The sequence below is a fragment of the Salvelinus sp. IW2-2015 genome, linkage group LG28, assembly GCF_002910315.2.
Source record: "Salvelinus sp. IW2-2015 linkage group LG28, ASM291031v2, whole genome shotgun sequence".
Lineage (NCBI taxonomy): Eukaryota > Metazoa > Chordata > Actinopteri > Salmoniformes > Salmonidae > Salvelinus > Salvelinus sp. IW2-2015.
In genome coordinates, this window is record NC_036868.1 from 6,877,735 (window position 1) to 6,889,194 (window position 11,460).

Below are 11,460 nucleotides of genomic sequence, written 5' to 3' on the forward strand. Positions count from 1 at the left end.
GCAGAGTTTGACTGTTCGCAGTGTCAGACAAATAGCACGCAGCACCTATAATAAAACTACATGTGCTCTGCTGTTGCCCTTGTGCATATTTAGTAGGGCCGGGACGATACCAGTATCGCGATACTCGTATTGTGGCAAGAAAACAAAACCCTAATGTTGGAAACAAACATTATGGTGTCATCCAGAGTCACATGTACATTTACTTTCCAAGCTATAGCACACAATACTTTACATACAGTAGATGTTTTAAGTAACAAAGAGTTGTCTGCTTCGTGTTGTCATTTTTGCCATGGGAAAAAATTGTGCGATACTGGTACTTTCACAGTCCTAATTTTTAGTGGGTGAACAAGCCATTCTTTCATCAATGAAGTTTTCCTATTTACAGTACAAACAGGGCAGTTGAATCCTCTGTACGGAGGTAGTTAACCAGTGGTGTAAAGTACTTAAGTAGTACTTCAAAGTATTTTTACTTAAGTCGATTTTTTGCTTATCTGTACTTTACTATTTTTGACAACTTTTACTTCACTACATTCCCTAAATAAAATAATGTACTTTTTTACTCCACACATTTTCCCTGACACCCAAAACCATTTTGAATGCTTAGCAGGACAGGAAAATGGTCCAATTCACACTTATCAAGAGAACATCCCTGGTCATCCCTACTGCCGCTGATCTGGCGGAATCACTAAACACAAATGCTTCGTTTGTAAATTATGTCAGTGTTGGAGTGTGTTCCTGGCTATCCGTAAATAAATAAAAATACAAGAATATGGTGCCGTGTGGCTTGCTTAATAAGGAATTTGAAATGTATACTTTTGATACTTAAATTACATTTACTTTTGATAAATAAGCATATTTAAAACCAAATACTTACTTTTACTCAAGTAGTATTTTACTGGGTGACTCACTTTTATTTGAGTCATTTTCTAATTAACATATCTTTACTTTTACTCAAGTATGACAATTCAGTACATTTTTTCACCACTGTAGTTAACCAACTCTTTAAAATAAATTCTGAAAATAACCACCTTCCTGGAATGCCTGACTATTTATGCCAGGGGGTTACGCCTGAAAACATTCTCTTAAAACCAATCCAAATCAAAACAGGATTAAAACATGTCTATTCCAGCATAAAGCTGCATTAACCACACAACTGTACATTAGCATCAAGCTCCTCTGAGCCACTTCAAACTTAGACAAAGTGCAAAAGACATAATTACATTTCATTTCAGGATGAAGAGTCTCCTGGGAAATCTCAACATCTTCAGTCATTTAAAATGGCATATTCTTTGGGGATATGGGGGAAGGTGACAGGTTAATATAAAAAAGTCCAAGCAAGTGATTTGAGTTCTCTTTTGATCATCTTCTCCTGTAGCAGTTCTGGGAGATATGCTGCTTTAAGGCTGGAATATCATTGGACCATTGAGTTGACCTTACCATCACTTCCATTGGCAGCTTCCTGGTGTAACCCCCACATACAGTAAGTAGCAGGTCAGTCTTCATAGTTACAGGTCAGGATCGGCCTCGACCTCTTTTCCCTGCTAGTCAGGTAACAAAAGGATGCAATTAGAAGATAGACCACAACAGAAGACCACATAACATCTACACACATGTAACTACAGAAAATGGGCTACTGCACATTAAAGACAAAAACTCTTGTAAGCATTCATCGACTTCCACACCTTTCAACGTCACATGCAACAAGTCTATGCCTTTAGGAAAAGGTCAAGCAGAACAGTGGCTTTGCTGTGTTCTTTAAAAGGAGACAAGTTAAGTAGTTGGGATGTGGAAAGATTAGGGGTTATGGCCAAACTACAAGCTCTACAGACAGACAGTCCATGCATGACAATTATTTCCCACCATTACTCAATTAGGAATTTGAGAAACATGCAAGATCAGTGTTAAGGCTACCAATGACTATATAGATCTTCCTAAGACACGAAAAGCTTCACAAATTGTGCTTTCTTAATAGCCGAAGGTACAGATTTGAAGTGGCCACCAGAGAAAGATTTCACACTTGTTTTCAGGGCATGTCTTTAATGAAAATCCATTTAAATTTCGGCTACAAAAAAAAGTGAAATCAAAGTGACAATGTTTGAGATATGGCGTTTCATTTTTTTTTATGCTCTGATGGGGTATGTCTCTACACATACGTAACACTTGAATTGTGGAAAGATGCCGACTGCTGAACTAGGTGATAAATTTGATGGCATGCAAAAGTGACGTTGCAGCATGTGGCTAACATAGGCAAACCTTTAGTCCTTCTCTTCCACAAGGAGCCTTAAATTTGAAGGCAATTTAAAGAGAGAATTTGCCGAAACATGAATTTGCAACACAATTTGAAGTTTTGTACACTTGTGTGTGTATGTTTATTAAAGCAGACAAACAGCAAAGAATACAAGCCAAAATGTAAAGGCAAAAAATAGGACTAGTCCTTTTTTTTTTTTTTTTAACAAGACAAGCTATTTCCTAGAATTACCTTGTGTAACATACAAATTGTAATTTCATTTGTTTTAAAAAGCGAGGCTTCATATTTAAGAGACATAAGCGTTGTTGCTGTTAGCTACTTAAGACATGGAGATCAGAATTGCTAAAAACATACATAATACTACTATAGCCAAATAGAGAGCTGGAGCACATGACTGCAAATTTAAAATGTCAAAACATTATGGAAATCACAATCAACTTTATAAAAAATGTACCAGTTCGCCAGAAGCAGGTGGGATTGTATCTACGGTTCAAATCCAAGCGGATTATTATATACAAAACTTGCCAGATGTTACCAAATTGGAAAAAATGGAGGTGACCGTATGGATTTACGACTAATCAGATCAAGCCTCTAAAAAAAAGGATTTGAAATCATAGCCCTAAAGTTCTACTTCCACTGTTGCCCAAAAGAATCCTGATAAAACTCCTGGTTGTCAGATTTGTAACCATAGTTACCAGAACGATCACCACCTTGGAGCGGTTGCTGAGCAATGGGTTGAGAGCCCCAGTTCTGATTATTGGTCTGGCGCCGCTTGGAATCTGGCTGGTTGTACCCATCAGCTTTGCGCTTTCCTCCTACATTTCCACCGCGGCCACCCCTTGCACCACGTACCCCGCCGCGGCCTCTCTGCTGCACACCTCCTCTGGCACCTCGTACACCTCCTCTGCTTGATCCTGGACCACCACGCGGTGAGAAGCCACCTCTGCCCCTGAAAGCGCCTGCACCGCCTCGGCCTCTGGCTGGAGATGGCCCCCAGGCACTTCTGCCCCCTCTTCCTCTAGCGGGAGCCTGATAGTCATCATAGCCGTAGTAGGGGTCCTCGTATCCGTCACGGTAATTGTGGTAGTCATAACCATAATAATCGTAGTAATCCTCGTAGCCATAATAGTCAGGGGGGTAAGCATACCCTCCCCTACCACCACCTCTACTCCTTCCGCCTCTTGTGGGAGGGGGCAACTGAGGGGGGCCGTAGTTGTAATAATAATCATCATACCTATGTGGGAAAGACAAGCAGAACAATGCAAAAATGTTCAAGGCACTATACACATATGGACTCATTACTGTTCTTATGGGATTAGAACTTAGAATTGGTCATGCAACTATTTCAATTTGGGCTTTGAAAAGTGGAGCCTTTTGTAAAGAGGTGTAACATTTGGGAAGACTTCTTACATGTTTGTTTTGGCTGCTTGTCTCTGAGCTTTGCGTTCTTTCCTCTTCTGATCGGGGGGCTTTGCAAAGACTATGTCAATGTGCTCTCCCTCTAGATCTTTGCCATTCATTTCAGCCAATGCCTGTGGAGATGGTGGCAAACTACAGTCATCATACAATTACACACCTATGCACCGTCATGTACTTACAGCAGTGTATTCTCATTATATTATCACTCAACGGCAGTACCTTGACTGCACTGTCTCTCTCATCAAAGTGAATGAACGCGTAATCTTTCAGCTTTTTCACTCGCTCCAGTCTACCAAACTGTCCGAAGGATTTTTCCAGTATTTCTTCCGTAACACTGTTCGCAAGGTTTCGAACAAACAAAACTTTGACCTGTGGATTGAAATGCATGAAAGGAAACGTGTTATGAATTACATGGTTTCCACAAAGACGTCAGTGTGATCTCCACCCAGTTAAAGACTAGCTGTTGTATTTTGTTAAATGCAAGACTTGAGGTTGATCAATTTTCAACTGCAAGCCTATGAAGCAAGACTTCAGGTGGGAAACCAATCAATGTACATGCCCTGTCCTTCAACAGAGGGATTTTTATACCCGAGATAAAGTTAAATAGGCAACATTCAGAAACCCTGGCGTCATCCCATATGACACCCTATATAGTGCACAACTTCTACGCAGGTCCAATGGCCCCTAGTCAAAAGTAGTGCACTATATAAGGAATAGGGTATCATTAGGGATACACACTCATTTATCCAGTGTTTCATCACTTTGTAATAATCAGATCACCTACCTTGGCCATGACCTCCGAATCGGGTTCCTCGATGGGGTCTGCCCATTCCACAGTAACCACGTTCCCCCAGACTTTCACCTTGCCACTCATCAGCCTGCGTCTGGCCTGAGCAGCAGTTTTGTGGTCCTCGTATTCCAAAAAGCAAAAACCTCTGTTCTTCTTTTTGTCATCCGGCTGATGGTACAGTATGACATCATTAAGACCCTCTGTTGGAAAAAGAAAAAGTCAGTTCAGGTTTGAAATGCATTAAATATCACATTCTCATAGCTAAAGCAAAACTGCTCTTGATGTAGTTAGCTACAACCAGAAGACATGTCATTAATTTAATAAAATGAAGAGCCCTAATCTCACCCATCAGCAAAGATGTTTCTTACCTGTGACTTTAGCAAACTCCTCAACCATCTGCTCTTTCGTTTTACTCTTGGGGATGGAGCCGACGAACAGCCTGTTATTGGCAACAGATATACACACTCCAATGTGCTTGCCGGGGCGTATTTCATGATTATTACACTACGGAAAGAGAGCAACTCGTCAACCAGGGTGACAAGCATAAATATGAAACCACCATGGCACAGAAAGTTCATATTTTCAAATTGATTAAACCGATGAAGCCTGAAAACAAATTTGAGGAATACCATAGAGCAAGGTTCTCCAACCTTTTCTAGCATGAGCTACTTAAAAAAAAGAAATGTGGCTTTTAAATAGGCACATTTTCCACCCTCCCCCGCAACTCTTCCCAAGGTCCTTATGTACAAGAGAAAGTAGTGCACTGCGTTTTCGGTAAATATACCAGGTAAAATAATGGTTAATAAACAAAGGATTTTTTCTCTCTCCAAATTATGTTGAATATTTCCCTAAATTATGTTCTCAATTAAATTTTTCCTGGTTTTAGATTTGTTTTGAAATCAAAAATGCAATTGTTCAACAACAAAAAACTACGAAATTGGATGTTCTGAGTCCATGACAATGCTTAAATCACACCTGAAGACCATTTTTATAAGTCTGGAAGAAAATGAAGCCATTTCGATTTTTTGTGTAATTCTACCTTTAATTGTGCATCTGGCAGGTGAGGAATGTGCCATCTGATGTGCCGGTCTAGCGATGGTTCTGTACTGCTGCTGCTCAAATTTCGTGGCAACGTTTCCAGGTAACAAATAATAGATACAAATAATATACTTCTGCCAGGTTAGCCTACTTTGCAGTTAACATTTAATTGAGACGGCTTTGGGGAAAGCATTTCTGTCAACCCACAAGACTTATCACATCAACTAGCTACACACGGAGCGATAGAAATACGTGCACCACACAGACAGGGGCAATATTGCTGCAAATTAACTGGCAGATTGTGTTAGATTTAGCTTTTTAAGCCAATAGTGGCTAACCAGGGGTTGAGATAATGTCAATGTTGGGTTGATTAGATCGTAGCGGATACGGGTGAGATTTGTTTATCAGTTTGCAGTGGAACATATGGAAATTGCATGTACTTTCAGAATTGTTTGGCGAGCTACTCATATGTGGGCTGCGAGTTACTGGTAGGTCGCAATCGACCTGTTGGAGATCCCTGCTGTAGAGGATGCCATAACTGGAGCGTCAAGGTTAGGGTTGCAAAATTCCCCGGTATTCCTGAAATCCCAGTTGGAGGATTCCTGGAATCAGGAGCAAATAATTATGAAATGCGGAATCCTACAATCAGGATTTCTGGAAAACCAGGGAATTTATTGAAAGTACCTGGAATTTTGCAACCCTCTCAAGGCACGAAGACACACTCACCAGGTTTACTGCCTCTGAGGCAGCCTCTTTAGTGCAGAAAGTGACAAAGGCGTACCCCCTGTTCAGGCCACTAAGGGGATCCATCATTAGACGTAGATCCCAGATAGGTCCCGCCTTCTCAAAGAGCGGCACCAGCTCGTCCTCAAACAAGTCTCGAGGAATTTTCCCAACAAATATCTGGAAAGGGAGGGAACATGTCATGAAGAAACATCTGCGAGCAGATGCGAAAGTGCTCGGTTCTGGAAATGAATACACAAAATATTTATGGAACTTAATAGGTTCTTTTTTTATTATTACACTTTAGTGTTTTAAGTTTAAGCCCAGTCAGATCTTAGCAGTAAGCTCTCAGTCTCTCCAGAACTACAAATGTCATCATTAGGACAAACAGCAATTTGTAGATGTTTGATGGTCTCATTCATGTGCGTTTGTTCACTGAAAGGTAAAGACCTTACCTCTGTTCCAATAGTGGGTTGAGCACCTGAATACACAGACTCTGGAGGGGGGCCTCCATACTTGCGCTGACCCGTTGTCACATCAAGTGTATAGCTGGTTCTATCAAGCAGAGCCTGACAATCAAAATAAATAGATTAAATGTTGCAACTACACAAAAACAATGCTTGATTGTCACAAATAACCAAAATATTCAGCTATACAAAAAAAATATATGATCACAGCCTAAATTGACAGACTTTATGAACCTTGGTATAATACTCTGACAAGCTAAGTGGAGTCTAGATCAAGTCTGCCAACAAATGCCCAACTATTACAATATGCCAAGGCAGTGGGAAGAGATTGGAACAGAAATATTTCATTTCTACAAAGAGCATGGAAAGTAAACTTCCTGGTATTGACATACCTTTATTTTTGCCTCATCTGGTCCCTTTGTGGAATCTGAAACTTTGGTCCCTTGCTTCTCCCTCTGTCTGTAAGTCTTCATTACTCCACAGAGAAATGCACTCTTGTTCTGCATGGGAAAATTTTAGCTTTTAGGTCCTCCCAGCGTTTCACTAAATCAGAAAATCATCCTCAACCAAGAGTAATGCTGCCCCACTTACTTGCACATGCGACAGATCACTTTCCTTAAACTGAAGCAGGACTTGCAGAGCACCTTCTTCATTAAATTCTTTCAACGCTTCAATAGCCCTTTCATCTAGGTCACTGTGTGCTACCAGTCCTGTAGATGAGACATTCCAAATATAACAATTTTGTTCACCAAAGACATCACAATAAGACATGGCATTATGTGCAATCAAATCTTAGCGGTAAAACATCACAGCAATGTTGAGTTGCTCCAGGATTTGAGTAATAGATATCATGTGAACAATCAACACAAAGTAGTCAATATTGCTAGAAAAAGTTGGGTTAGTAGTGAAAACATGAACAAGGATAACAGAAACATAAGGAAATTAACAAACATGCAGCTTATCAAAAGAGGTGAAGAATATCTCACTATCTGCACTAGAGGTCGACCGATTAATCGGAATGGCCGATTAATTAGGGCCGATTTCAAGTCTTCATAACAATCGGAAATCTGTATTTTTTAACACCTTTATTTAACTAGGCAAGTCAGTTAAGAACACATTCTTATTTTCAATGACGGCCTAGGAACGGTGGGTTAACTGCCTTGTTCAGGGGCAGAACGACAGATTTTTACCTTGTCAGCTCAGGGATTCAATTTTGCAACCTTACTAGTTACTTACTAGTCCAACGCTCTAACCACCTGCCTTACATTGCACTCCACGAGGAGCCTGCCTGTTACGCAAATGCAGTAAGAAGCAAAGGTACGTTGCTAGCTAGCATTAAACTTATCTTATTAAAAACAATCAATCAATCATAATCACTAGTTAACTACACATGGTTGATGATATTACTAGTTTATCTAGCGTGTCCTGCGTTGCATATAATCGATGCGGTGCGCATTCACGAAAAAGGGCTGTCGTTGCTCCAACGTGTACCTAACCATAAACATCAATGCCTTTCTTAAAATCAATACACAAGTATATATTTTTAAACCTGCATATTTAGTTAATATTGCCTGCTAACATGAATTTATTTTAACTAGGGAAATTGTGTCACTTCTCTTGCAACAGAGCCAGGGTATATGCAGCAGTTTGGGCCGCCTGGCTCATTGCGAACTGTGTGAAGACTATTTCTTCCTAACAAAGACAGCCAACTTCGCCAAACGGGGGATGATTTAACAAAAGCGCAGTCGCGAAAAAAGCACAATCGTTGCAGAACTGTACCTAACCTTAAACATCAATGCCTTTCTTAAAATCAATACACAGAAGTATATATTTTTAAACCTGCATGTTTAGCTAAAAGAAATCCAGGTTAGCAGGCAATATTAATTAACCAGGTGAAATTGTGTCACTTCTCTTGCGTTCATTGCACGCAGAGTCAGGGTATATGCAACAGTTTGGGCCGCCTGTCTCGTTGCAAACTAATTTGCCAGAATTTTACGTAATTATGACATAACATTGAAGGTTGTGCAATGTAACAGGAATATTTAGACTTATGGATGCCACCCGTTAGATAAAATANTGTAACAGGAATATTTAGACTTATGGATGCCACCCGTTAGATAAAATACAGAACGGTTCTGTATTTCACTGAAAGAATAAACGTTTTGTTTTCGAGAAGATAGTTTCCAGATTCGACCATATTAATGACCTAATGCTCGTATTTCTGTGTGTTATGTTATAATTAAGTCTATGATTTGATAGAGCAGTCTGAATGAGCGATGGTAGGCACCAGCAGGCTCGTAAGCATTCATTCAAACAGCACTTTTGTTCATTTTGCCAGCAGCTATTGCGCTGTTTATCAACTCCCGAGATTAGGCTGGTGTAACCGATGTGAAATGACTAGCTAGTTAGCGGGGTGGGGTGCACGTTAATAGCGTTTCAAACATCACTCGCTCTGAGACTTGGAGTAGTTGTTCCCCTTGCTCTGCATGGGTAACGCTGCTTCGAGGCCTATAAGAACATCCAATAGTCAAAGGTATATGAAATACAAATCGTATAGAGAGAAATAGTCTTATAATAACTACAACCGTAAACTTATTACCTGGGAATATTGAACTCATGTTAAAAGGAACCCAGCGTTCATATGTTCTCATGTTCTGAGCAAGGAACTTAAACTTTAGCTTTCTTACATGGCACATATTGCACTTTTACGTTCTTCTCCAACACTTTGTTTTTGCATTATTTAAACCAAATAGAACATTATTTATTTGACGCTAAAATGATTTTATTGATGTATTATATTAAGTTAAAATACGTGTTCATTCAGTATTGTTGTAATTGTCATTATTACAAATAAATAAATAAAAATCTGCAGATTAATCGGTATCTGCCTTTTTTGGTCCTCCAATAATCTGTCGACCTCTAATATGCACCCACAAGCAGGTATCACACTGTAAAACCCAGGTCAGTCAGCTGTACTTGTACAAGTAAATACAGATGTCTTAAGGGCCCTGTTATGCTTTTCTTTATATTATAATTAGCATGTCCACATTGTGCTTCTGGGGGACATCACTTGTCCCAGTCCAGGCAGCTGGTGCCATTGTTCCTGCATATGCCATGGCCCCAGATTCCCCCTGAGACCATATCAAGACAACCCTCCCCCATCCACTCCAGTTTCTCAGTTTCAAAATGTATACTAAACCACAATAGGCTTCCATCCATATTAAGCAACAGCTTCTCTACTCTGTCCAAACACAATTCATTAAAATTCCCACTCAGAATTACAGCTTTTTGGTATGGTGAGGATAGCTTTGTTTGTACCCATTTTGTAAAGAAATCTGACAAAGTTACTGTGGTAAATACAAACTGTTAATAGATAGAAATAAAAAGGCAAACAATTACTGTAGTTGCGCTCACCTGCTACGTAAATTGCATCTAATTTTTCAGCAATTTTCTGTGGTAAACCAGCGTCTAATAAAGTCTGGAAATGGTCTGAATGTTTAACTTCTGCTGCAGTTGTGTCCACTGTAGTTGTGTCCATTGGTTCTTCTGTACCATTTCCATTTACTTGATCAGTCACCATGTCTCCAGACATCTGTGTAATGCAATGAGTCAAATAAATTAGACGGGGAAATGTAGTATAGCAACAACCCTTTTATGATCATGCGAATCATTAAACTCCTGCAACGAAGATAAATATTTTACGATGGTCTTGTTTTAAGCAAACAGTGCCTTAAATAATTAAGTCCAGAGGTACCAGACTTTATACTGAACTTCGGAAATTAAGATAACCGTTAAATATAACTAACGTTAGCTACAGTAAGTAGCTGACATTTGGATGCGTTTTTGGACTCATTTAGGAACCAGAAAACTAGCGTTACACGTGTTTTGTGCGCACTGACGGCACTGCTGTAGACTTGTTTAGCAATGCATTGTGAAGTAACGTTAGCTAGTAAACTAATACCACAGATATAACTAAACCTCATTGTTCTACAATTAACGTATTTGCTAATACATTAGCTAATGTTCACCCCTTCAGGAATTTGTCTGAAATATTTGCCCCCTGTTCGCTAGTAACATTAGTGAAACTGCCATACTACTCCGTGGCCCCGGCCTGGTGTCCAGCCGCCAAATAACTAGCTAGTTAGCTATCTAGCTAACGACATTAGCTCTGGAATCCATTTTCAAAATGCCGGGTAGGAGTAGCTAGTTAGCTAACGTTAACCACGTTACACATTGTTTGAAAACACTGCAAGAACAAACATCTTCACTTATCCCTAGCTTGACTAGTTGGCACGTCATGCAAATATTTACCATTTGATAGTTCACTAAGGTGCACGGTGCTGATTTTGTCTGATTTCAGGGTGTTACAAAAAAAAAAGAAAAAAAATCTACGATTCCCGGCGTAGGTCGGGTTTTCACTCCTGTCCCGATAATGTAAAATGGCGGCTAGTTGACGCCGCGAGTGCTTCTACATCTATGGGGTTTCTGCAGCTGCAAACCACGGGCTGGTGCATTTTGACGATGTAGAGTAGACTCGAAAAGGGAGAGGGCCAACTCGGTGGAAAATCTGTCTCCCTCCAGCAGATGGCGATTTGTCGTTCTTTCGCCAACCAAAGCGAGGAGTTTTTGTATGGTCAGTAAGTGTCGAAATTGGTCAACAAGCAAATGAATGGCTTATTTGTAACGTGAAGTTTACTTGATCGAATATACGTTTTGTAATGTTTAAGTTCTTACGAGTGTACTGATATACACTATATATGCAAAAGTAGGACACC

The 11,460-nt window shown here is 39.9% G+C and overlaps 1 protein-coding gene across 4 annotated transcripts; it reads right to left on the bottom strand.

Moving 5' to 3' along the window:
• Nucleotides 1-1,348: 1,348 nt before the first annotated feature.
• LOC111954284 (heterogeneous nuclear ribonucleoprotein Q) lies at nucleotides 1,349-11,163 on the bottom strand. 4 transcript variants are annotated; one of them, XM_023973891.2, is made up of 12 exons: nucleotides 10,997-11,163; nucleotides 10,100-10,277; nucleotides 7,277-7,395; nucleotides 7,078-7,185; nucleotides 6,674-6,787; nucleotides 6,222-6,398; nucleotides 4,826-4,961; nucleotides 4,452-4,657; nucleotides 3,887-4,036; nucleotides 3,659-3,780; nucleotides 3,101-3,482; nucleotides 1,349-1,538 (listed from the first exon to the last, which is right to left on the bottom strand). In XM_023973891.2, exons 1-12 carry the CDS (start codon nucleotides 10,997-10,999, stop codon nucleotides 1,506-1,508), a joined length of 1,728 nt encoding a protein of 575 aa, XP_023829659.1. In that variant the 5' UTR covers nucleotides 11,000-11,163; the 3' UTR covers nucleotides 1,349-1,505. The 4 variants fall into 4 exon arrangements, with proteins under 4 accessions (XP_023829659.1, XP_023829658.1, XP_023829655.1 ...); XM_023973890.2 differs by having other exon boundaries at nucleotides 1,349-1,541; XM_023973887.2 differs by lacking the exon at nucleotides 1,349-1,538 and having other exon boundaries at nucleotides 2,339-3,482.
• Nucleotides 11,164-11,460: the final 297 nt, after the last annotated feature.